Source organism: Eutrigla gurnardus (genome assembly GCF_963514095.1).
Source record: "Eutrigla gurnardus genome assembly, chromosome: 15".
Lineage (NCBI taxonomy): Eukaryota > Metazoa > Chordata > Actinopteri > Perciformes > Triglidae > Eutrigla > Eutrigla gurnardus.
In genome coordinates, this window is record NC_139938.1 from 9,859,038 (window position 1) to 9,886,372 (window position 27,335).

The window sequence follows — 27,335 nt, forward strand, 5'->3', positions numbered from 1 at the left end:
TAATAATGGAACTGAATTGTCTCTCTCTCTATTGAAATTATAGCAGCAGCAGGAATCATATTTCTCTGTCTTTATGAAAAGTCCCAATGAACGGTCGGGGATGTGCAGCTCACGTATAAGCCTGTCTGTCTCTGACTGCTTCCATGGCTGCAGGGTAACTCAGGGCTGGGCTTTAGCATTGCCGGAGGGACAGATAACCCACACATCGGTGACGACCCGGGCATCTTCATCACCAAGATCATCCCTGGAGGAGCTGCTGCTGAGGATGGACGACTGAGGTCAGTCACTACACTCCCCACACACTTTTAAACGAGAAAAGGCTAGAACGGTTTTCAAACCTGAAGGAAAAGAAACTTAACACTTGTCTGAAAAGAAATCTGACTTAAAGATAATCTCTCTCACCACTGACTATGTCACTGTACTCAAAAATATACCCTCAGAAATCTTTCATAAAATGCATATCTGAAATATGACTGCAGATTTCTCTTGGTGCCCATGCATTTGAATGCGTATTTAGGACTAAACCTCTGGCCAGCAGTGTTTAACAGTCTCATGGGAGTTTGTGAAACAGTCGCAAAATTCTATCTATTGGTTTCAACCATGAAAGCGTGAAAGCTCAGTAAAACCTCTTGATCTCATGCTACAAAACAAATGTTAGTTTTATGCAACAAAACCCCTTCATTAGGTTTCAGAAAAACATCATGGTTGGGCTTCAAATAACAATGTGCAGTTAGGTTTAGGCAACAAAACCTTTCCGTTCACGGGACAAGCATTATCCAACACCCGTCTCATGGTTGAAAGAGTCACTTGGATGCGTTTCATTTGTGTGTCCACCATGAAAATTATCTAAATGAACTTTTCATTGGTGTTGTCTTTTCATTGGTGTTGTCTAAAATGGACAATTTATGTTCTTTTACACAAAACCAATAGGTTGCATTTAATGCCTAGTCTGCCATGAGACTGGACCAGATCAGGAGCCTTGCAGAAACCTGTCAGTTTAACATTTTGTTTATCAATCCTCCACATATTCTAGTTTAGCAAATGATGAATAATTTTAAACAACTTTGTCCTGGAGCATATTTATGAATTAGAATCAGAAATCAAATATCTTGTTTATTTAATCTCAGTAACAATATATGAATTTGTTTCAGTTGAACTGGAGTCTCTTCTCTTTGGTAATAAAGTACAACACCAACAAAAAACTGCAGTATTAGCTGTGACTGAGCTCTGCTAGTTCACACTCTAATGCCTGAGGGTGACCCACCATCTGTAACAGCATCATTAAATGATCAGAGGGAGTGAGGATACAGGAGTTTATCAAGCAGGCAAGGACACAACATGAGCTCATCCATCAGTCTGGGGTGAAAGTGAACACTAAGTAGGAAACAGATTGATTGACAACAGTTAGGCCTCTCAAAACATTTGTTGGGCCTTTTCTGGTGTAATGTAAGGCTGGTTATGCCAGTAAATGTATTGTGTTTCATCTCATCATTCAATCTCTGACTTGGTTCACAAAACGTGAACCAACCGTAATCGCAACTGTAAGAAATCGGTTTTCATATCTTTGTTTATACAAGGTAGTTGGTGTTCTTACGGTTAAAATATTTGTGGATCTAACACTTGGCAGTAAATGCATCCCTATCATGGTTATTTGATAAGGCTTATAATAACACTAAAGGGAAACCTCTGGGATTTCACATTTTTGGAAGTGTTTATGAATTGTTTAACAAAGAAACAATAAACCACAGTCTTTTTTTATAGTAGTGGCGCTGGTGGATAATGTGTGTTTGTGGTTTCGGGCAGCTCCTGGCTCCAGCTCTGGAGCATTACTGTCAGATCACAGATGCCAGAGAGGAAACTAATGCATCCACAGCGTCAATCTCCAGCATATAGCCGAAGAAGCAGCCTTGGCATAAATCACACTTAGCCTAATTGATGGCCACCCAGTCCTAGGTGGGTGGCAGGACTAATGCATTATGGATGGAGTCTAATCTCTGTGAGGAAGGAGGCCTGATGGGGATTCTGTTTTCTATAACATTATAAAAGCCAGAAACACATCCTGACTGGCTGCTCTGGGACACTGCAGCAGAGCACTAAGCACACGTAATGCTTAAGAGACGGCTGGCAGCGTTTTAAGTGTTTCTCGTGGAATATGTTGTTTTGGAGACGTAAAAGCATGAATGTAGTCAGCACTGAACCCACAATTACCCCACCATTTTATTCATAGTAGATTTCTATTAAGCTTCCTTTGTATTTAAATTCAGACATCTCTCACAACGTCGAGCTTTTTTATTATAATTGTCTGTTGAGTGATCGCCAACGCGAGCTCTTATTGTACCTCCTGAAAGGAGCGTTACTAATTGTGCGTAAACTGGAAACATCAATGTGTTGGCGCTCAGCACTCACCCGCTGCATTATGGGTAGAGCAACAGATGTATTAGAGATATTTTTCACTATATGTTTAACTGTTTGTGTGTCTGTAATGCATGTATAGGTCGTTCTTCGGTCATGAACTGTTTGATAGCTGAGAAACACGCTCCGGTAGTGCTCTGCAGCGTGTTGATGCCCCGCTGTGCTCTGTTACCACTGGACCTTACAGGTTACTGCGGCCCTGCAGCCTCCACTTCCAATAACACAGTCATGCTAGCCTCCTCATTGTTTTTGCGTTGCTTGTAATACTAGGCATTACGGTAATAGCTTGTAAGAACTGACTTAAAGATAAAAGCAACGTTCTGGTGAACATGAGTTCACGATACAATGAATTAATAAATTAGTGAACAAACAAAACAAAATGACATGCATAAATGAAACAATATAAATAAAGACGACATTAAACAATTATACACTCAAAATGTAAATAATTCGCAATATCATTCAGAGGGTCATCTTTGCTGTAAAATTAGATTAGAATAAGGAGGGCAGCCTATTGTCACAAACTATTTCACCTTAGATTAATAGCAGACAAACTCACAAGGACCAGTGTGATACTGTCTGAGGTGGTCTGCTGTGAAATTAGTGCGTATGGACTATGGACCATCATTAAATTGAATTAAAACTGCAAGCAATTTTGTAGAGCACATTTGCCTGCACATGTGTGCACAATTTCATGTCAATTGGAGTTACAGTGTGTGTGTGGCCTTTAAACGTGGCACGAGTGAGCATGTGCAAATACGAAACCTCTAAAATATAACATTTCTCCATGGGCATACCAATTTTGGTCAACTTCTGAATATGATGGGGCCTCCAGAAAGGCAAGTCATTCTGTAAAATAATAATACATTGCAATTACAATAGGACCGCGCTGGTCCCGACGTTGTTGGTGCTTGGGCCCTAATGAGAATTTCAAGGGAAGTCGACTCTTATATTGGATTTAAAGGGCTTTTATTTTGAAATGCTACACCAGAATGAGTGGAGCCTGCGTTGACATTTACTGGGTTTCACACAGTAAATGTGTTTGGGTTGTAAAACAGCTAAACATAACAGAGGCCCATTGATTGTTGTAAAACTAAAAAAGAAAACAAAAGTTATTTTTGAGGTTTTCTGATTTTCTGATGTTTTGAAATGAAATAACAAAAGAATGAAAAAAACGTTTTCTATTTTTGTTGAAATTAAATAACCAAAGAATGATGAAGGATTGACGGTCTACTTCTATCTTAAGTTATCTTACTTATCTGCATATAACATGCTATTTTAGTAGATAGTCAGGGATTTTCATTATTTCACACTTGCTTTGGTAATAGAAACTATGTGTCCCATGAAAATATAGCCCCTTTGAACTGAACTGAATTGAGACAGGTGATTGGACAGGTGACATATTATCAGGTCAGTCATTAGTAAAGTTTGCTATTCGTGAGTCGTTAGTCAAAATAACGTCAACCGCGCTTCCTTCACATTTCCAAAGTGGTTTTGTTGTATAAACCTTACTTCCTGAAGTTTATTTTTAAAAGACATTGTGTATGTAACAAGCCTGTATTGACATGGCATCACTGAAATGTGGTGACACTGAGGGGAATGTAGAGTGTGTGTGTGTGTGTGTGTGTGTGTGTGTGTGTGTGTGTGTGTGTGTGTGTGTGTGTGTGTGTGTGTGTGTGTGTGTGTGTGTGTGTGTGTGTGTGTGTGTGTGTGTGTGTGTGTGTGTGTGTTGGGACCCAGCTGATCCCAATGGACCCTCATGAGAGTTGTGTCCTTGAGTGCATTTGGTCAACGCCTCTGGGGAATTTAAACTGAGACACTGGCTGACTCTAATATTTACAAACTCGTGTTCTCTCCCACTCTGTCCGTCACACATCACAGACGTACATATACATCGGAAAGTGGATAATATGCACAACATTTCCTGCAGTCTAAAACTCACGTATGAGTACATGGATCACCACTGGAAACAACCTCTGTCATCGCAGCTGTGTGTACAAGGAGATGCAAATAATATCTACTCGGTTTTCTACGCATAAAGTTGTTCCTGTCAAATTTCTTGTCGAATTCCATTCAAAGTACGAGTGTAAGGAGGTGGCGAGAGAGTCTGTAACCATAACTTTGAATTATGAAATAATTTCATTTTTAATTATCATGGTTATTTATCATGGTTTAACCGTGATAAAAAGTCTCTCGCTATACATCGTTAATATCACATACTTGAAAGAAGTGACATTTTTCAACTTTAGAATTTTTGTTAAAAATTCATGAGTTGGCTGCTGTTTATCCACCTCACACACTTACATTGTTTTTAAAGGCTGAACTGAGTGTAGTTACCAGTTACTGCCATCAGGTCGACAAAGTCCCATCAGCCTGGAATACAAGGAAATGGGTTTATTCCCTCTGTGATGAACAAATTCAGATAGCCTCACACTCTGACCTGTTAACACCATTCGTCAACCATATCGTCAACCATATTCAGTTTACTCCTGTTTGTATCTGTGTGTGTGTGAATTCTTTTTAAATTTGGTTGAGTGAATGTAAGTCCTTTCTCATCAGAAATGATTTTGCTTAATGACGGACTAAATGCAATGTTGCCGGCTGAAGCCTTGCTCTTAATTCTTACCAATAATAATCATCATTCCTGCACACTGTTCCTCTTCCAGAGTCAACGACTGCATCCTGCGGGTGAACGATGCAGACGTGTCGGAGGTCTCTCACAGTAAGGCAGTAGAAGCCCTGAAGGTCGCAGGTTCCATCGTCCGGCTGTATGTGCGGCGCCGCAGGCCAATGCTAGAGACCATCATTGAGATCAAACTCGTCAAAGGACCAAAAGGTAGGCTCACACTAACACACACACACTTACAGTACTGGTAAATCAATCACACATTGATTAGCATTTGATTCACTTCTGTCCTGTTGTTTAATGTAAATCCTTTCTATAGGAGTGCTAACCAAAATTATTACATTTCACTGGTTACTACAGCATGTTTTGCTCATGAAAAAATTAAGTAAAACATCTTTTTTAACCATTACGTATGAGGGCCACTGTAGAAAAAAAAGGTGGGCAATATTCAGAGAAAAAAAGTTGCAATTTTGCTACTTTATTACGATGTTAACAACGGCATCTATAATAGCTAAAATCACATGAATGTCGCATTTATTTTTCTAATTAATACATCACAATGTGTGGGTGATGGCTGTTGATGGTTATTGTTGGTTTTATTTATATGAGGCCAAATTGTCATCTTACGGGTGTGTATTGATCTGGCAGTTGGGGTAAATGCTAGCGGTAGCTTTCACTTGTTGTCATAGCAACGGTAAACAGCCAGTCAAGCAATGTGTTTACTTCCTCGATGGCCGCTATAATAAAGTAGCAGATTTGTGACTAAAACTAGCAAAATTGCAACTTTATAAAGAAGCAAATTTGCTAGTTTTATAGTAGCACTTTTTTTTTTCTTGGAATATTGACCTCCTCTCTCTGCTCTGTTTCTTTTTTTCTTTTTTTTTCGACAGTGGCCCTAATACGCCATCGTATCCCAATACTGCTGAACAGGATTTTTTTTCTGGCCCAATAAAAAAGAACACAAAATCAACACAACTTCCTGTTAATTGGTACATCATGTTGCAGGGTAGACAGTACAGCGAGCATTCTTTCGAAAGGATAAATTAAATATGTAGACAAACTTTTTATTATATTGAATATTTAAATACCGGTACATGTGCTGTATATCATGATATATGATCATCACATGATGGTGGTGTTGTCTGATCCCTATAACTAACTAACTACTTTCTCTCACACTCACACACACACACACACACACACACACACACACACAGGGCTTGGCTTCAGTATTGCAGGTGGAGTTGGGAACCAGCACATCCCCGGTGACAACAGCATATACGTCACTAAGATCATCGATGGCGGCGCAGCACAGAAGGATGGCCGGCTTCAAATCGGAGACCGGCTGTTAATGGTGAGGATGCATTTAAGTTTAAGAGCTTGCACAAGGACATGTCATGTTACAAGCTTTCACAGATGTTTGCACATGAAAATACAGTACAACGTCAGTAAAACTCATTGGAAACATTAAATAGAATAATAAGCAACATACTGTATTAACTAGAAAGATGGAAACCACTCTCCATTGTAACGGAATCCAATTCAACAGTAATAAATACTAATCATAATAAGCTTTGTGAAGCTTAGACTGGTGGTATTTAATTGCACTGCTACATTCACAGCTGTATTGTTACTGCTGACTTCATACTCACCATCACACACACCCGATAACACCCGTAATTTAAGTGAGTGTACGGTGTAGTAGTGCATTGTAGGTACAGCTTGTTTGTCAGTGAATAAAATGCAACAGCTCCTTAAGATCCATGAGGAGACACAAGCTCCTGTGTCTTCACTGTCATCATCAGTCAGCTGATAGTTAAAGGGAAGATTAGCCCCGAAGTTAGCAGCACCTCTGGCTGCACCTCTGGCTCAGGTACACTTAAGATCTTTAGGGTAGACCAGCGCTATTCTCCTTTAAGTGACAAGCTGCTCCTCTGAGTCTCTCTGGTGGTTCTCACAGGGGCAGAGTTGCCTTTGGTGGGGGACAAAGCCGACTGCAGACAGTGAGACAAGCGAAAAGTGCTCCACACTGTAACTTTAGTATTAGCCCAATCAGTCTGAGGTTTGTGGTTTGAGTCTGGACTAGGGGAGCCCAGGGGCTTAGATTACAAAGTGTGATTGCCAGACAAAACAAACCGTTACAGGACAGTGTGATGGTTCCCTCAGCTAGAAAGCTACCATTGAAGCGCTGGCAGTGATGGGAGTGGGACGAGGCTGGACAGGAAACCTGCAGCTGCCTCCTCATCAATGAAGCTCTCCTCTGCCCCGGAGTCCATTAGTGCCTCAAGAGGTAGTGACAGTGACTTGCCACACGGAGTTGCAGATAACATGATTCTAGACACAATCTCCTCTAGGGACAGCCGGACTCTCCCCAACTGTATCACTCTCCAACTGTATCAAGGAGAATTACAGGAACTGGCTCTTTCTCTACGCCGTTCTCTACTATCATGTAGCTGAACAGTTCAGCTAACTAAGGCCTGTTCATCCTTTAATGAACCACTCAAACCTTTGAGAAACGTAAGACAGAGCCTCGTCATTCCACCCTAGTCTGACGCCAGTGTTCAGAAGTCCAAGGAATAGTCGGCTCCAGTCCTGGCTCCAGATCCAGTAGCTGGCTTGAAGCATTTCAAAAGAAATCCCAGGTTACCCAGATCACCTGAAAATGGTCCAGGATCAGAGGCTGGTGGAGAGGAGACACAAGGGTGACTTGAATGTTTAGCTGAGTACTGAATCATGTTGTCCATGTTGGGTCTGAAGGTTCCTGATTTCCGTGTCTGACTCAGCTGGGTCCATGCTGATTATTTTCAGCACAAGAACTGTACCGGAGTAAAAGTTTAGGAGAGACAGACAAGATCCACAGGGGAAGGGAAATAATAAAACAGAATGAAAAGGAGGGGAGAGAACTGCCGGTCCCAACATCCCATCTTCATCATCTTACAATACAATCGTCACTTTCATCTCGACAGAGATAATCAGGTTACATCGTACAGTACATTAACTAGTCTATCAATCACACAGTGTGCTTTCACCCGACAGCCAGCTTCCTGCAGCTTCGGTCTCGATGATGATTACGTGATGAAGTGAGTCCCCGACACGCGTTTTTAAAACAAGAAAGAGGACTGGATTAGTAGTGTAACAGAGAGCTTCCTGTTGAGGAGGGCATTCCTCTTGCTTAACCAGCACTTAATTGAATTAGCTCCCTACTGTCGTGTTCTCACCCCAACACCATCTGTCATAATCCAGTCTCCTGGAGGCCGGCAGCACGCCGGTCTAGTCTGCAGCGAGCAGAAAACCCAAGGCGGCCTCTAAAACCCCAGATTGAACAACAAGGACTGTATCTGTGTCTCTCAAGGTGAACAACTACAGCCTGGAGGAAGTGTCTCATGAAGAGGCCGTGGCCATTTTGAAGAACACGTCGGACGTTGTCTACCTAAAGGTGGGGAAGCCCACCAATGTCTACCTATCAGATCCCTATGGGCCTCCTGATATCACACACTGTAAGTCCTCACCTCTTGTATCTGCGTTTGCCATTAGGTTGAACCACATTTCAGAGAGCAAGCGTAGACGTGTGTCATGAGTAACGTTGATGTGTGTGCACTAGACTGTGATTCACTTCGATTTCACAAATACACAACCTTAAGATGCATTCACATAATCCTGAGTGTCACCTTTAACCCTGTATGTTGAAGCTAAACTGAAAATTAGAAATCCAACGTGTGCAAGAATACTTTCTTGGCATCATGGACGTTGGTAAGTGAGTTTGTCTGTTGTCTTGCTCTTCCTCCACAGCTTTCTCTCCAGCCATGGAAAATCATATCTCTTCCCCCGTCAACAGTGGCACCCTGGAGTACAAGTCTGGTCTGCCTCCCATCTCCCCTGGGAGTTATTCCCCCCTCCCTAAGCACTTAGTTCGGGAAGAGGATATAAACAGGTTGGATGGTTTTTCTTTCTTACGGTAATTACCTCCCGTCCTACCAGACAACTAGAACCACAGGTAGATTTGTCTCCTGTCTCCCCCCTCCTCCTGACTCACCTGTGTTTGTGTGGCAATTCAAAAAGGAATCAAAACTCTGTGAGGAGTTATGATGCAATATGATTGTTTGTTTGGATCCATTTGTTTGAACGTAAAGTCTGTCCCCCCCTTAAGTGTTTTTCAAACAAAGAATTGTGGTGCGATTAAAGTTCCCCTTGAACCCCAATCAGGATCTGAAACAGTACTGAGGCAAATAATTCTAAAATGAAGAATCCCAAGAACCAGCTCTTTGAAAAACTGCTGCAGTCCAGTATTTCTATGGTACTGTGTTGTGTTTTTGCTTGAATGTCTCTTTTCTTTCTTTCGGGACTATGTGTTCAGTGACACCTGGAAACCAGCGTCAAGCACAGCTGTGGTTTGTGTTTGTGGTGTGGAAAGACTTGAAAGATGTTGGTTATTATCAGTGGAAGTGATGTCGTTGTAGTAAACGTTGCCTCAGGTGATCAGCAGGTAGCAAGAGTGTACAGTGACGGGTTGGGATGTGGAGAAAACAGTGTCTGTTCTGTGTGTGGCGTTGATGTGGCATCAGAGGCCGAGACAGAGGCCATCTAGCTGTTTCATCAGGGCTTTGTTGTGTATTTGATCAGGGATCAGCTTGTTAAAAAAATCATCTGTAACGGGATATATCATTTTTGCCAACTCATGCCCGGCGCTGGTTGTTGCAGATTTGTAATATCAGCCTGTGATATGACAAATCCCTGTCTCATCTGTCGAGATAAGCGATGCTCATTAATAGGCTGCATGGATGCGATGAAGCATTCAGTAAACTGAGGGAAGCTGTTGGGCAGACCCAGAAGTTTATGTGCGTAGATGTGTGTGAGTAGAAAAAGCTATTAACCAACGGCAGAAATCAGCTGTGCCAGAAATGTTTACACATGTGGGAGAGCTGTAAAGGCCTCCAACCTCCGACATGGTGCAGCAAATACTTACCATTACTGGAAGTTACACATATGTTCTCTTTTTGGATGAAAAACTGTATTTTTTTATTTACATTTCGCCACAAATAACAGACTTAAAAACTTAACATTAACAACAACATAACATGCAGTGAATTCCACATGCAGTGGAAAAACTGCAGTGAATAGAAATCAAATGAGAACCCCAGTTTCAGGACTTGCATGAGCTCTGAGTGTTCCAGTGTCATTTTGATGTCTTTTACTACTGTTGGGTGTTCAGTCACTCACAGCTGCTCCCAGTTAAAACAGAAGAAAGCTTAAGATGTCTCACTGGAGGGGGTCCCCGCCAAACATTAGCAGCTCCCCACCTCAGCTGACATAACACCTAATCCCACAGCAAGCTGCCACAAGGATGAGGACCAAATGACCAAACTCAAACCTGAGAGAAACACTGGGTGTCTTTCTGTCAGACTAAAAGTAAGCTCGGATATCACAATAAACAAACAATACTCGTACTTCGCTTTTCGATTAGGTTGCATACTGTGGCAACTGTTATGTTGTGTGGTCACATTTCATTTGCAAAATAAAGAGCCGTTTTGCAGCAGACTGACAACCGCAGCTCATTTGAGAGGAGAACTAGCGGAACCCGTGTTGAGCTTTGTTGAGGGAAGGATTAGTCCTCCATTCTCTTTGGATTTAAGAGGTTTACTATTCGCTCGTGGCCAAGGCGCTCCAGATTACCTAGCTGACCTGAAGTGAAGCACTCTGAACACTGTTCGGATACCAACTCGTTATGCATCTCCAGTAGCTTCATTCAGTCCATTACTGATGAGAAAAGCACAAAAGTATGCTAAATGTTGAATATTGGTATTACAGTAAGACAATATGAGAGAAGAGGGGAGATCCCCTCCGATCCCCCCTACTCACCCTGGAAACAAGTGCTCGTAACAATGTGAATCCACGCAACTCATCAATGCGGAGTCTCTGCTGATTCAAACACCACCCTGTTGTGTTTTGGAATATACATATTATACATTTAAGCCTTACACATGTTTAGGAATCACGCTTATTCCAAATTCATAACAGCATACAGGAAGTATTACTTTTGAATTACTTTACAGATAAGATTATTAAGTAGCAAATTTGCTACTTTATAAAGTAGCAGATTAGCTACTTTATTACGATGCTAACAACCGGCTTTTATGCTAGCTAACTTCCCATGAATGTTGCATTTATTTTTTTTATTAATACATCACAATGTGTGACAACGCCTTGTTAAGGTCCTTAGGATGACGGCTGTTGATGGTTTTGTTGGTTTTATTTATGAGGCCAAATTGTCATCGTATGGGTGTTTATTGCTCGGGCAGTTGGGGTAAATGCTAGCGGTAGCTTTAACTTGTTGTCATAGTCATGTTGTCCTTTGCGGGATCTAAGCAACTTGTTTATATCGGCTATATGTACACGTGAATATATTCCAAAAGAAAATGGAGGTGAGAGAGGGGGGCAAGATTCTTTAAATTATTAAAAAATGTCATAAATTTGCTACTTTACAAATTTGCTAGTTTGCTAGCGACTTTTTTCTCAGAATATTGCCCACCTCTCTCTTCACTCTTTTTTTTTTTCCGACAGTGGCCCTAATACATCATATTCATCGTATGGATGTAATATGGTGTAAAGGCCAAATATTAAGCACCGTGTTGCTTTTATCCAAATTTTTCTGAAGCTCAGTTATTTTCACTCATTACCGGCCATTTTAAACTGATGTTTGCTGCCTGTCCTTTCAGACAGCGGGGTGTTAGAGATCCCGTTGTTTTCTCTAAAACTAATATTTAGATACTTCTCTGACTGCTGCACGTCTGCTTTCTGGTTTGAAAAGAAGTTCCAAAAATCATGGTTTCAAAGCAAGTTAAAGACAAATGAACAACAGAAAAAGAGCGATGAAGTGCACCTCAACAGGCCAGCTGAACAGTCCCTTTTCCAAACTCTAAAAGGCACCTATGGGTTCCTCACAAGGTCACTGCATGTTGGTCTGATGTGGACTGACTGTGTGCCTCAGCTCAGCTCATTCCACTATGAATGATTCAGCAGGAGAAACAAAGCCAACTGTTCAGACCTCTCTGGCTTCTGTGTCTCACCAGCAGGTCTTTACAGAGACTCAAAGTAACAGCTGGTGGAAATAATATTTTTGACCACTTGCTCTTCCTAAATGCAAGACGTCATTTGCACATGTCATATCTCTGACCTTTGACCCTGCAGTGTTCACCCTCCTCGGGCTCCTGTCATTGCTTTCTGCTCACTGTGGGATCAGATGATGTACCCTCATGTCGTTTGGTGTCCTACGACATTCACGCTCATATTTCCATTCATAGCGCTGAGAAGGATTACACTGCTTGATTTGGTGTTGCTGTCATTATGATGATAGTTGAGGTGGTGTTGTGCTGCAGCATGCTCAAGACAGGCCAAACAGTGACATCACACGTCTGGTGTATGCATGTGTGTGTGTGTGTGTGTGTGTGTGTGTTGGTGTAAAAGAGAAGGGCTTTACAGTATGTCCATCTACTACATTATGCACAAATGCCTCCGTTCCAAACACACATACGGTACTATGCTCCAGATAGAATCCACATGAGTTCACAAAGAGCAGACATGCACACACAGACACACACAGACCCACACAGAACCACACAGACCCACACAGACACACACAGACACACACAGACCCACACAGAACCACACAGACCCACACAGACCCACACAGACCCACACAGACACACACAGACACACACAGACCCACACAGACATACACAGACACACACAGACCCCCACAGACACACACGGACACACACAGACACACACAGAACCACACAGACCCACACAGACCCACACAGACACACACAGACCCGCACAGACCCACACAGACACACACAGACACACACAGACCCACACAGACATACACAGACACACACAGACCCCCCACAGACACACACGGACACACACAGACACACACAGACCCACACAGACACACACAGGCCTAACACACTGTGATGTCAGTGATGAGTCCCTGACATGGACGTTGACTTCAGTACTTTCAAGGACGTGACTTTTTCTGTAATCAGCTGTCTTGTTTTGTTCTGTCGCATGTCCCTGAGTGTGTCTGTCAGCCGTCTCTTTATGTATGAAAAAAAATCAACTTTGTGAATTTGAATAGCAAACATACAGCGTTTTATGACAAAAGATGGCTTTTGATGTTTGGTTTTGACATGTTTACTGTTTCCTTCCTCGTAGAAATCCCTCATTAGATGAAGGGGAGGTTCACAGATTTGATTCCCAGCACTTCCAATTGAGGTGAGACATTTGCCGAGTCACCGACTGCACGGCCTGCATGTTCGTCATCGCATGTGTTTTCAAGCACGAGACCCTTTTAATTTGGTTTCAGATGTCAGACTAAATATTGTGAATCAGTTCTGAAGCGCTGTTGAATATTTAAAGCCAGAAATAACATTTCTATTCTCCACAAAATAAAGTGACTTTTTTGAAAATGTAAGCATGACTTCCGTCTTCACAGGAAGTTTGGGTTTTATGCAACGAACCAACTTAGTCATGTTTAGGAGAAGAGAGTTGTTGACTGACGAAGGACTCGAATGAATAACGGGTGACAAATGATTCACGTTACTAATGACTGATGTGATGTACTTTTGGTTTTGCACGGGACATGAACAGCTGTCTCTTGGGCTTACGTCCTGTGTTTATTTGACCCATCCACCACCCAGCAGTGCTGCGCTGACTGTCTCTCTTCCTAAATCAGTTGGTCTGGATGGCGTTACATGACGCGTTGACACTGAGAACAGGTTGCTGGTATAGCATAAGTGTGAAACTCCTCCATAGACAGTGAATTGGGAAAATGTTCTAGAGAGAACCCAGCTGGATGATCCGAGTACATTTTCTGTTTCACCACTCAAAACACTGCAATAGAATAAAGCTTATTGGGGTAGGAAGGTCATTGTGGAGCAGCTCCAGACTGTTACTTCTCTCTTTGAGTAGCTCATGACAGGGCGAGTCTAGGAGTTAAGCCGAGACCATCTGGGGCTCATGTCAGGCTGTAGGTGCGCACAACGTGTTTTTTGTTCCTGCTGTTTTGCTTGGAACATTACTGCCCAACAAGGACTCAGTGGTCCTGTATATTCCATTTCAGAGCAATATGCTACATCGCAAATCATCATTCAGCCTTTCTGTTAGGCTGTTTGATATTCACCTTTATGCAAATAAGGCATAACAGCCTCATACTTCATGAAACAGAAGTGGATTGTGTGTTGATGACAGCATTGCTGTACATAGTGTTTGTTTAGGCTACTAAAATATCTGCAAACAATATTTTCAAGAACATGCAACAATTCAGCTTCAACATCAAAAGTCCCATTTTATAATATTGAAAAATGGTCTATTCCCTTTGCGGTTGACAAGTAAAAAGCACTATGCTTGAAAGAACTGTTAATGTAATTTTGTCTGGCCAAGGAATTTACTGGAATCATCCATTTAAGTAAAGAGTGTCTGCAGTCAAAAAGTTAAAAATAAACTGAAGTATATGAATCCTTCCTGTTGCTGTTGCTGTGGAAATGAATTACACTATTCAATATCAATATCTGCAATAATGTGAATTTAACACCTCATTAATATTTTGCCGTTTACCTGTTAATTATTTATTATATTCCTATATTACTTTTTTTAGCTCTCCCATTTACTGCTGGAACACTGTAAAAGTCCCACCATGGGACAAATAAAGGATTCTCTTATCTCAAATGTGGACAAACAGGTCACTATTATATCGGCCTGCATTATAGTTATTGTTAAATATGCAAATAGGCTTGTGCGTCACTAAAAATGCAAAGCCTGAAGGAAGTCTGACAGGTGCTTGTGGGCATGGAGGCATTTGTAGGTGAGGAGGAGGATTTTATAGGATGCGGAACAGAGAGCCAGTGACGGTGCAGGAGGGTGGGTGATGTGCAGCCAGTGACGGTGCAGGAGGATGGGTGATGTGCAGCCAGTGACGGTGCAGGAGGGTGGGTGATGTGCAGCCATTGACGGAGCAGGAGGGTGGGTGATGTGCCGCCAGGGCTCGGTGCAGGAGGGTGGGTGATGTGCAGCCAGTGACGGTGCAGGAGGGTGGGTGATGTGCAGCCAGTGACGGTGCAGGAGGGTGGGTGATGTGCCGCCAGGGCTCGGTGCAGGAGGGTGGGTGATGTGCAGCCAGTGACGGTGCAGGAGGGTGGGTGATGTGCAGCCGGAGCTTGGTGCGGGTGAGAACATCTCCGGACACTAACCTCTTTGCTCTTGTCTCTCACTTCACTGTAGGCCTCCTGAGCCAGTTTACAGCACTGTGAACAAACTCTGTGACAAAGCACCCTCCCCCCGACACTATTCCCCAGTGGAGTGCGACAAAAGCCTCCTCCACTCCGTCCCCCTCCCATATCACTTAAGCCTGTTCCCTGACTCGGACTTCACCAGGTACTTTGCACGACCACCTCCGTGCACGCCGCTGCCGCCGCTGCTACGTCCCATCCCACCGTATTTAAATGGCACGTTACCACATTGTCTCTCATGCACTCAGTTGCTTGCTCCCTCCTGTCAGGAACCAATGTCAAGATGTTTTTTATAAGCTAGCATGCCATTCTTCCCTCTTTCCTCTCTCTCTCTTCAGGGCTCTGATTGAAGGAATACTTCACAGGTGGAAAAAATGCATTTTGAATTTGGTGCCTTCTTGACCAAGAAAAGGCAGACAGTGACTTTTTGGCGCATGTGGATGGAAGACAACAACTCCCACAATGCACAGCTCCGCAGGCCACTCCCTGACCTGTCTCCCCAGTCCCCCGCCGGTTTGCACTCGCACGTCAGCGTCTCAAAGTCATCGACAAGAGAGAACAACCCAGAGAACATGACTGAAACTTTAAGTCGCGTCTGCACATATTTCTAATAAACACTCGGCCTCTGGATCGGTGCATTTGAGCGCTCCGTACCACTGATTCGTTTCGCCTGCTGCGTTCCGCTCACCGGGCCGATGGCAAGTTTACCACTGATCTGTAATAGGTCTGTAGCCTCAGTGGGTCCCGCCCCCTATAGGCAGGTTGAAAACATGAGGAACTAGTGTTGTAGTATTACCCCCTCTAACCAAAGCAGCCTCCGATGAAGCAAAATGACGATGTTTTTTTGACGATGTGGGGAAAATGAGGGAATGATGTACGACCATTCAAAAATACTACCGGATTTCTAAAGATACAAAGCTTAATGCAAATTGGTGAAGTATCCCTTTAAACTGATCACCAATACACTCAAAACTGAGAGCCAAGCAACCGTGAGAGCTCAGTTTGATCCTGACACTGGATCTTAGATGAGGAGTATTTTTTCAGACCATAAAATGTCAGGAACATTTTGGAAGGAACACCAAGTTTAACGGCTGTTTTAAATGTAGTTAACTTATTGTGACCTATTATTCATGTTTAAAATGCCCCATGATTAATCATGCATTAACAGCAGGGGGTTGATTGAATGTCTAATGTGAATCACGCAGCTATATTAACAACAGCAACCAACCAGTCGCTATGAAGGATCATAGACGGAGACATGATATGATATGAACTAGAAATAATTCCCTCCTACAGGTATCACATGAAACTAGGTGATGAATCCATTGGTACCAAGCATGTCATGCTTGTTTGGGAGGAGGCAAAAATGCTCTCTTGGCATGCATTTGTCTAGTAGCCATTTCACATCCAGAGACTATTTTTTTGCTTGACGTTGCCGTATAAAATAACATGTTATCTCAAGGACAATCACAGCCTCATGACACTTTACAACCACCGACTAGAGAACGAGGGCATTTCCTTGCTTTATTGACAATAAAAGAGTATTAGATGAGAAGTAATCACCATCCAGTTGGCTGGAGCCAATCCCAGCTGGGCAAAGGCAGGATTCACCAGGGCTGACACGTATAGACAACCATTCACACTCACATTCACACTTCCAGGTACGATTGAGCCTAAAGTCCGGTTTGAATACAGCCCCAGCACTGAAGGTGTCATGCTCGAGCACATGCACAGGCATGCAACGTGGACATGATGTAGGCTATTATCAGTAGGCCATCCCTCTCATTATCGCTCAGTGTCTCAGATCGCAGTGTGAGTGCAGACCGGCAGGAAACTGGGGAAGGGGGGCAGTCGTGCCTCTCCACTGGCCCTTGTGTGAGTGCGCCATTAGAGTCAATAATTAACCTGCATCTCTTTGTACTGTGGGAGGAAGCCAGGGAACCTGGAGAGAACCCACACTGACACGGGGAGATGTAAACAGAAAACTGGACCGAACAGCTTTCTCTGAGCTGATAGTGCTAACCACTATACCATCTTGCTACTCTTTATCAATTAATGGATTCATTCAGTTTTGACTGACAACTGAGCTGCAAACATTTTGGAAGAATGAATCTTCAGGTTCACAGCTTTCAGATGATGTATACCATGTCTATGTGGCATCGCCTGTTGTGTGGGTATATGTGGGTATATGTGGGTATATGTGGATATACAGTATGTGGGTATGTGTGGGTATATGTGGGTATATGTGGGTCTCAAAGCAAATACTCAACAGCTTTGCTCTAAAGAGCGTCAAGCAAAAGGCTTTTTTCCAATTCACCATGAGATGGCAGCATTCTGCTTCCATTCATTATGACATTCTGGACTTTGTTGATCATTTGATTTCAGAGTTGCTCAGTTTTCTAGATTTCATTCCTTTTTGACAAGACATAATAACTACTGTCATCGGACAATAGGTTACCCTTCTGTGTATGGTAGCATGGTACCTTAAATCAGCCTCTCTGGCCAAAATATGTCTCAATTTGAGTCAGTACCCTGAAAATGCTGCTTGAAACCTGCAGAAACGTCAGTATATGTTTGCAGACTCTCCTTGTATGTATCCTAGCGTGTGTTCATCTGTGTATGAGAAACCAAGCCAGTATGTGTGAGCATGTGACGAGGTTCCTTTTTCCGTCACAAATGAATTGGGGACAAGTGATCCTAAGTAGAGCACCATCCCCCTGTGGAGCTCCAGCAGTCTCTCTGTTGCCTTAGCGAAGCATCACTGAGGCGTTTGTCGGCGTGCCGTGCGATTGTTGTCCACCTCTCTGTCCTCCACCAGCCAGGCTGAAGATGCATAAACCAAGCGACTCCCCCGAGCTGATGTACTATCTGAACTGTCTGTACAGGGAACCCAGGAAGGTCCTGCTCCACAAAGGCTCCACGGGCCTGGGCTTCAATATCGTGGGTGGTGAAGACGGAGAAGGCATCTTTGTGTCCTTCATTCTGGCAGGAGGGCCCGCTGACCTGAGTGGGGAGCTCAGGCGAGGCGACCAGATCTTATCGGTGAGTGCAATTCATCCTGATTTTATAGCAAGGTCATGTTGAAAATCATTCATTCAAGTGATTTAGATTACAAGTCATTTATTTATCGGGTGTTTGGCTCATGTACTAATATGTGGCCTATTGATTGAAAATTCATAACTGAAAATACAAGCTTCTCACACCAAAGTAAACCATCTGCTTTCTTCTTACACAATGAAAAAGTGAACTGATCAAAGCCGGTAACAACAAGGTTCCCTCACTGCAAACACAGATCTACTTTTAAAATGTTAAACCGGTGTGTTCACAGCATGTGAACGGCATGAAGAGTGTCACAGTCCTACTGGCCTAGATTCATTTTCAAGGCCAACAACATTGTCGTTTCTTTCCATCCCTGCAGTATTTCTCCAATATTACCAACTGTGGTGTCTGTGGTGTATAGCTACTAGGGCCTTTATTCCATGCTGATCTTGTTGGATTGTATTCCTGTGTTTCTCATTCAGAGCCTGTTTTGTATCCAAATAGCTTCCAAACAAAGAGTATTGGCTGTTGGCCTGTTGACCTATTGATTAAGGAAACTCCGTAAAAAAAATGTGGACATGGGAAAAAAGGTAGAAATGTGATAGATGCTGTGTACAGAATAAACAACTGAGAGCAATGATAACAGTAGGAGCCCTAATGGTTGACAAAATAACTAGTAGAGATAGGGAAGAAGTCACGTTAGTAAGTGCAATAATGCCCTGATGGTTCCACAGGAGCCTGATAGCTGAAAGCCCCCATTCTAGTAACCCTGCATTCTGACAGTGCAGTGTTCTATTGGGGTTGTAGGTTACTAGAAGCTCTTTAAGATATGATGGCACCTGATCATTAAGGGCTTTGTAGGTGAGGAGGAGGATTTTAAATTCTGTTCTGGATTTTACAGGGAGCCAGTGCAGTAATTAGTAATTTGATCTCTTCGCCTAGTTCTTGTCAGAACACGAGCTGCAGCATTCTGGATCAACTGAAGAATCAAGAGAATTACTGGAGCAGCCTGCTAATGGCAGGAATCACTATAATCTAGTCACGAATGCATGGATCCATTTTCTGCCTTGTTTTGAGACAGGATGGGCCTGACTTTAGTTGTTTAGTTGTAATTGTTTTGTAGGTGAAAAAGTGCACCCCCAACAATGGCCTGGTGTTGAAGTCTAACATCAGCTACCCCTAAGTTTGAGACTTAAACCGTTAGATTTAACCAGTGACCAATTGAATTTGCTTATAGTCGCGGAAGCATCTTGTATTTAGATGCATCACACTACAAATTTGCACTTAAATGTTTAAATACATATAAAACCCCCAAATAATCCTGAGTGTGTCTCGTTGTAAACAGGTGAATGGCATCGACCTCCGAGGAGCTACACATGAGCAGGCAGCTGCAGCACTGAAAGGAGCTGGACAGGTGGTCACCATCATCGCCCAGTACAGACCAGAAGGTGGGTCACCCTGTGGTGTGAACAGACACAGTACAATAGTAAGAGGGGTTATAATCAGGTATATATATATATTTAATATCGAGTTATAAATGACCTCATGTTTACATTTACATATATTTACATTTAGGGCATTTAGCCTTATTTAGCCTTTTATCCAAAGTGACTTACAATAAGTACATTTGTTGGAACAAAGTGTAACAATAGAACAAGTTCCAAGCACGCACAATTGCTAAGTTAGCCCGTAGCTGGTATACAAGTGAGATAAGTGCTAAGATACAGTGCAAAATGTTAAAGTTAGTGCCAGGACATACAAACAAGCAATGAGTACTATGTTTTGTGTGTGTGTGTTTCATGTTTAATTTCTTACTTTCTATACACTTTACACATTTTACAACTGTTACAGCCCTGTTGAACAGTTTCCCCATAATTATCTTTGCAAATATGGTGATGACTGTGTCAGAATAAGCATTTTTGATACAGGAAAAATGAACCACACAAGATAAATGTCTGCATCTGATATGACAAGACACCTTTTAGCATCCATGTATGAGACGCACCAAACGTTCAAACACAGCTCAAACACAAACCCTCCCACTTCATGATGAGATACTCAGAGAATTCCACAGCGTCGACCACGTATTTCAACATTAACCAGCTCTGTTCCACAACGTTCACCACATGCCAACATTCTGTGTCTATACCCACAAGCTGCTTTCAACCAAGCAGCAAAATGAGACATGTAAGGATGAAATGATGGTGATTTGTTGTGTATTCACTCTATAATGTGATTCCTACAGATGGTACCTTAATGTGGATTTTATGTTTATAGTCTTTTCATGAATTTAAAAGTGAAACCTATGAAGAAGAGGCAGTGTTTTAAGTTCGGCAGCTCTGCCTTCACGCTGTGACAACTTCACCAACCTGCAGCTCAGCTTTAGCGTCTAGCTGAAACCGGGAATCGATGCCAGGTCACTTTTGATGTTGAAATCCCATCGCCTCTTTAGTCCATTCATTAGAACCATATGGCTCAGAAGATTCTTCCTCTCATTGGACTCTTATGGATGAGAAAAAGAGCTGCATGACGTCTCAGTGAAAGCGTCTGTCAGTTGATTTGTTCAAGACAGTGTTTGGGGAGGAGAAGGCAATCTCAACAGTCTTCGTTGGCCTCTAGGGGGCGATAAAGCAATGGTTTCAGTCACTGGGTCTAGACTCTCATTCAGTAAGCCTACTGGCTGGGTCTCGGTCATCACTGACTCGTTGTTTGGCTCTGACCTTAGAACGTTGTCATTCACTGGTCAATGAAGAACTAGTGATTGTATTGAGCTGTCTAGTCTGGATACTCGTTGTTTACTGAAACTGAAAGGCAGGCGCTGATAGTACAAACCTGGCTAATGGAAACAGTGCTCATGTTGAACACAAGGACAGCTTTATTTCCATCCATCAAATAAACTTTCTCTAATAATACAATTTAAACAAAGTTTGTCAAGTTCCCGCCTCCTCCATAAACTGATGCCTAGCTTGACCAATGAGACGACCCAATGTCCATTTCCACGAATTATTCTCGTTCATTGAACAGATTTGTTCATTCACAGAGAACACATCTCTGGTGATCATCAGATGTCTGGTAAAAAAAATACAAGAGATGTGTGGCTCTGTGCATTTACCCAGTTTGTTGACTGGGCGGCAATGGGAGGCAGTTTTAATCGAGTTATACAGTATAATGGCAGTTTCATGACTTTCCTACATTTGTTGTGCAGTTGCCATACATTAAATTTATTTTTTTTCTGAAAATGTTGAATCGCAATTTCATTTTCCTGCTGATACAAAGTTCCCAAAGCTAGTTTATGAAAGGTGGAAATTATTTAACCTGATTCATCAAACAACATTAAATAGTTTTTTGGTTTATTTGCCTTGTAGCTGCAGCATGTAAATTGTAAAAACCCATGCAGGGCAGTTTCATGCTAATTCCGATCTACCAGACTGTCTGCCAACCTGTTAACGTGTAGTGGATCAGACAGCTTTGACTGGTAGCATGCCTCCTCTGGTTAAGGTCTACAGCAGCAGGATCTGCTCAGGGTTGTAGAGGCAGTGACTCGTGGACTGTCCAGACCCGTATACCCAGACCTGAGGTTCTTTTCTCTGAACATTCAAGAAGTCAGCAGCTTTTTCTGTAGAGTCTCTTCTTGATTTATACTTAGAACATCAGACAAGCGATACCATTGTTACCAACAACTGCCTCAAGATGCTGGTGTTAGATTGCTTTCGCCTCTCGAACAAGAGATGCTGAGAGCTGATGAATATTTTACATCCCAGAAGATCAGACTGACTTTTCTCTGTCTCGCAAGAGACTCTTCAGTGGTGATGAAGATCAGTAATAAGCTACTGGACTTGGCATCGGGTTCAGTATGAAGCTTTCTGTAGTGAAGAGTCTTAGTTCTGGGATGAGATCAAATGGTCCCATCTCACTTCTCCAACGTGTTCCCGTCTGAGCGGAGCACTGACTACCTGGGCTCTAAACACCTCTGGGACTAACGCCTGCTTTCTCTTCTCACCATCAGAACTTGCTCTGTGCTCACCGCGACGGGCCTGCTCTCCAACACCAGGTTTGTGCCGTTGGCACCATGTGGCTGCTCTGAGCTTCAGCATCATTCACCACCGAGTGAATGTGATTACAGACAGTCTGTTCACTCCTCTTCACCGAGCGTTTCACCCATAAGCACACTCGATCCTTTCCTCTTCCAACCTGGATGACTCTCACTCCTTCACTGCACATGCACTTCTTAAACCCTGCTCACTTGACCTTTTGACCCTGTCCTCCCAGGTCCTGACCCTGCAGACACTGTCCTTCCGTCTTCCCTTTTTTTAGAATGTATTGAAAATGATGTGCTCTTTTTCAGTATACTATTACCAGTTGCAACTCAGACTTAAACATCCTTTGATAACTTTGTTCAATGTTTCCGAGACTATAGATTCTATGCTAAAAGTTTTAACAACGAAACTAAGGAAAATAAGTAAAGACACAGGCAGACCCATAGATTTCATGTAAATGCAGCAGAATACAGCAAGCCAAGGCTGGTTCATTAACCAAAACTCCTAGATGTGCAAAACGTGGCTTTATATAATCTTCCCACCTAGTTTCTTTTAGTAACATCCCACTTTTTCCTATGCTATTTTTATACCATTGTGTTTACATAATTTGCTATTTTTGATCATTGCCAACTCCCTCCTACTTTGGCATGTTGCCCACACGTATTTTTCTAAATATAGTCTCATCTCAATTGTGCAACACACAATAGCTGCATTGCTTTCCAGGGACATGACCACTGTTTGTGCATAAGAAAGAAAAAAACAGGTTGTTTTATTTTTTTCTGATTTTGTTTTGAACAAACGATACATGGATGTTATGTATTTCTGTGTTACAACCCACACGGAAGGGACAGTTAGATTTGTGTGATGTTGTACAGAAACACACACTTTGCATCTCAACAGCAACTCAACACAGAAGTGCTGCAACATGTTCAGCTCCATTTAGGAATCAGTTGAGTCCAGTTAAAGGTCAGTGTGCAGCATTTCAGGGGAAATGAGAAATAGAATGATTCATAATAATGTTTTCTTATGAGTGTAAAATCACCTTAAACTAAGGATTGTTGTGTTTTTTAAAACTTAGAATGAGACCTTCACATCTAGCAGGTCTTTCCTGTATTCTGATGCATTAAATGTGGATTGATACCTTGATCTGGCTATAGCATGAGAAAGAAATAAAGGTACATTTTGTAAAAGGGTTGGCTCCTGTCAGATCACATATTTGAAAATATGAAAAAGTTGTGCTAGCACACTACCAATGCAGTTAGCTGCTTAGCTGTAACGTTGACCTTAAATCAAGAAGCTTACTTTGATTCCAGATCCATTAAGGTTGCTGCTCTGCTGCTTGTGTTCGTCAGATTCACCTGTGCAGAAGCAGAATGATTTAAATTAGATTATGATTTATGATGATCCAGTATGAAAGATCTCCTCATTTCAGTTTCTTTTGCTAACACATTTCGGCTCATCTTGTTGTTTCTTCCGTAGCCTAATAAGTGGCACGGTGAAGAAGCAGTCAGGGGCAGCAAGGAAGAGTTTCATGATGAAGTGATGCAGCCTATCATGTTAGACGATTTATGTCACAGACAAGTTTGGCTGCACCTTCAAGTCAAAGCATCCAAACACATAAATGATTGGCATGTATTGCGGTATGTAGATTGTGGTAAATACACTCATCCCAGTGGCTCCTTGGGACATCAGGCAGCTGTGGTTAAAGGTCGTCCACAAATCAGAATATTATCATTTAGATGCCAGCTCCTCCTGCTCAAGTGTCCTTGGGCAAGATGTATGATGAATATTTAGATTCGATCCTGATGAGCAGGTGGCACTTTGACATGTAGAACCCGTTTTCACTCCAAACCTGCCAAAAACCAATGGTTGGTCAGAGCCTCGCAGCATCGGGTATAGCGGCTGTATGCCAGGTACCCGGCTTTCTAGTAACTCCAGTGTAAACCTTGTGGCGTTAGTGGACAGTTAGATGATGTAGTATCAAGAGGGGGATGGTCGCAGAACAAATACAGGTCTTCCCGGACCCTGGTGTCAGATTAATTCACATGAACGGACGGAATAGAATAAGCATCAAGTGATGGACCGTGATAGTTCTGATTCCACTTTGGCCACTCTGTCAAATCTTCTTCCAATCTGGGGGTTTGGTCCTGTGAGAAAATGTTGTTATGTTGTTGTGATTTGTTGTTAATCACATCACTCAGTAGGGACATGAGTCATTAAGGAAGTTGACACATCAACCATACTCTTTTCCTACAGCTAACTAAGTGGTTCTGTTGCTGAAAGCTAACTGGCTTCAGTAGCATCACTGGGCTGTCCTCTTATCTTGTCTTATCTTATCTTGCAGAGTACGGACGTTTTGAGGCCAAAATCCATGACCTGCGGGAACAGATGATGAACCACAGCATGAGCTCTGGGTCAGGATCCCTGCGAACCAATCAAAAGAGATCCCTCTATGTGAGGTTGGTCTTTTTAGCATTTCAACCCAATTTAGGATCCCATTCCACGCCCCAAATGACTTAAATGAGATGTCTGCACTGATGTATTCCGGGGAACATGGTAACATTACAGGAAGAATGAATGTAGCCTAATGCACACATGCATGTTAAAACCAGGTTTGAGACCTGTGACTGAAACAGATGAACATTTCCTATTATAGCACCCCCCGATGGACCAACAGTCACTATTCTCTGTGACCTTGTAACGCTGTGCTTCTAGTTCCTCACTATCCAATTAGAAAAGACTTCACTCGGAGGGATGACAGCGAAGAAAACATGAACTCAATGCATTTCCAATAATAATCCTGATATCTTCCACTGAACAGGGCACTGTTTGACTATGAGAGGTCAAAGGACAGCGGCCTCCCCAGCCAAGGGCTCAGCTTCCGGTATGGAGACATCCTCCACGTCATCAACGCCTCCGATGATGAGTGGTGGCAGGCCCGCCGCGTCACCCCACATGGAGACAGTGAGGAAATGGGTGTCATCCCTAGCAAAAGACGGTGAGGAGAGGATCACAAACTGTCTCTGGTTGAGGGAATTCTAGAAGTGTGTCGTCGTATTTGCGTGAATAATATTGATTGTCCTGAGCGGTCATGGGAAAACTTAGGAAACACAGACAACAACGTATTCATTTTATGACTTATTTTATAAGAATGACAACAGGAGTCCTCTCATCCACCCAGGCGGCTGGAGGGGGGAAACATACGATTTTAAAAAGCAAAACCAATCAAACATTGCTAACAGGCATCTCTGGTTGTGAAGCCAATCCTTGCATTCTCTCTGCTGGCCACCAGGAGGCGACTCCTCTGGTTGCAAAAAGAAGTCAGATTGCATGGAAGTCTATTAGAAAATGAGCCTACTTCTCTCTTGATTTATTATCTCAGTAAACATGAGTTTATGGTCTCAATCTCTAGTTTCAAGTCTTCTTCAATCCATATTATAGTATATCTTGTGATTGACAGGTCGCTACCACGCTACCAATTCGCTACTGAGATTATTCTGAATATTCTATTCATTTTTATTTGATTTTACTTAGCTGTAAAGTTGCCCTTGAATTATGAAGCTAACTAAGTGGGCTGGTACATTATAATAACACACTAATGCATATCAGCACACTGGCCTTCATCAGACTCACAGTGACACACAATGAACAGAATCAAAAATCAGTCTAATTCCACACACCATATCTGCTACAAGCACATACAAACTCATTGATATATTCTACAGTATATTCCTCTACATACACAGTTTGCAGCGATGACTGGGGTGAAAATACATTCTAAGATGATGCGTAACAGAGACCGTAGAGTTGAGTTGTAATGTGGTTCCACCTTGGGTCATTGAACTGAATGTCTGTAGCTAACGGTTGACGTGGCTTTGCTTGGCAGGGTGGAGAGGAAAGAGCGAGCGCGTTTAAAGACTGTGAAATTCAATGCCAAGCCAGGGTCATTGGATTCAAAAGGGGTGAGTACCTTCATGAGAGCTACAGAGTGCCATTTATAGTAGCACATGAATCACCATAGATATTACTTCTTGAAAACTTCACAGTGACTGTATGGCTTCTTATGTCCCGCATCATCATGAGCATCATTGTCAGACGTCGGTTCATTGGTGCTCTACTGTCCTCACTGCAGTCTGAGGTCCATGCATAGCTTACAGAACAGTGAGGTCGATTTCATTGGATCAGTAGTTCCATCTTGTGTGTGTTCTTCATTTACATCAGAGGTAAAAAAAGAGCTTTTAAGTTCCAATTAATAATTTCTATATAAACGCTATATAAACCTAAAACCACAAACAGGTGTAAAATGTTCACTTTCCAACACATCTACTGTATGAGCAAGAATTTTAATAAACATGAAATTCAGGAGCAAAAGACTGAAGTTTGTGCCGTTGCTTCACCCGAGCACGACTCCACATGAAGCTCTGCGTGAAGATTATTCTCCATCAGCAGCAAATGAAAACAGCATATTCATTATTTCAAGTCTCATCCTATTGAGTTCCTTCCTTTGGCTCCATCTCTGCATGTATTTGTCGTTTGTTTGCTTTGGATAATCTTTTCTATGGCTAAACCCAGTTATGTTACTTCTCTCATGGCATGATCTCATAACTCTTTGCTTTTACTTTAAATGCCTCTGATGCAACTGTGGCACATCAAGAAGTGGTAAGATCTACGGTGTTACTCCCCCGGATGGAGGGGACCAAGACCACCGTGTAACTCCCACGTCTTAAAAACATCCACCAGTTCTTTAAAGAGAGTTTATCTGATCATTTTTAAGTTACTTATAAAATAAATCATCATGGTTTCATGATGATGAATGTAAATCTAAGGTTTTGTTTTATCATCTACCGAAATGATCTAACATGAAATCACAAGATGTAAAACATAATCCCAAGCTTGTATCATTCAATGAAACTATTAAGTATTCAAATAAAATAT

At 42.4% G+C, this 27,335-nt stretch overlaps 1 protein-coding gene across 28 annotated transcripts in view; it reads left to right on the forward strand.

Moving 5' to 3' along the window:
* The window catches only part of dlg2 (discs, large homolog 2), a 147,549-nt gene that overhangs the window by 108,728 nt on the left and 11,486 nt on the right, over window positions 1-27,335 (forward strand). For 14 of the 28 annotated variants that reach the window (XM_084029216.1, XM_084029205.1, XM_084029231.1 and 11 more), the window contains 13 exons: window positions 154-278; window positions 5,079-5,248; window positions 6,256-6,392; window positions 8,391-8,535; window positions 8,828-8,993; window positions 13,253-13,312; window positions 15,317-15,469; window positions 18,210-18,366; window positions 19,709-19,811; window positions 22,370-22,414; window positions 24,745-24,859; window positions 25,222-25,398; window positions 26,287-26,362. In XM_084029216.1, coding sequence (XP_083885342.1) covers window positions 154-278; window positions 5,079-5,248; window positions 6,256-6,392; window positions 8,391-8,535; window positions 8,828-8,993; window positions 13,253-13,312; window positions 15,317-15,469; window positions 18,210-18,366; window positions 19,709-19,811; window positions 22,370-22,414; window positions 24,745-24,859; window positions 25,222-25,398; window positions 26,287-26,362 — 1,629 coding nt within the window. The remainder of the gene's footprint in view (window positions 1-153; window positions 279-5,078; window positions 5,249-6,255; window positions 6,393-8,390; window positions 8,536-8,827; window positions 8,994-13,252; window positions 13,313-15,316; window positions 15,470-18,209; window positions 18,367-19,708; window positions 19,812-22,369; window positions 22,415-24,744; window positions 24,860-25,221; window positions 25,399-26,286; window positions 26,363-27,335) is intronic. The other 14 variants (XM_084029228.1, XM_084029222.1, XM_084029208.1 and 11 more) reach the window with 7 other exon arrangements.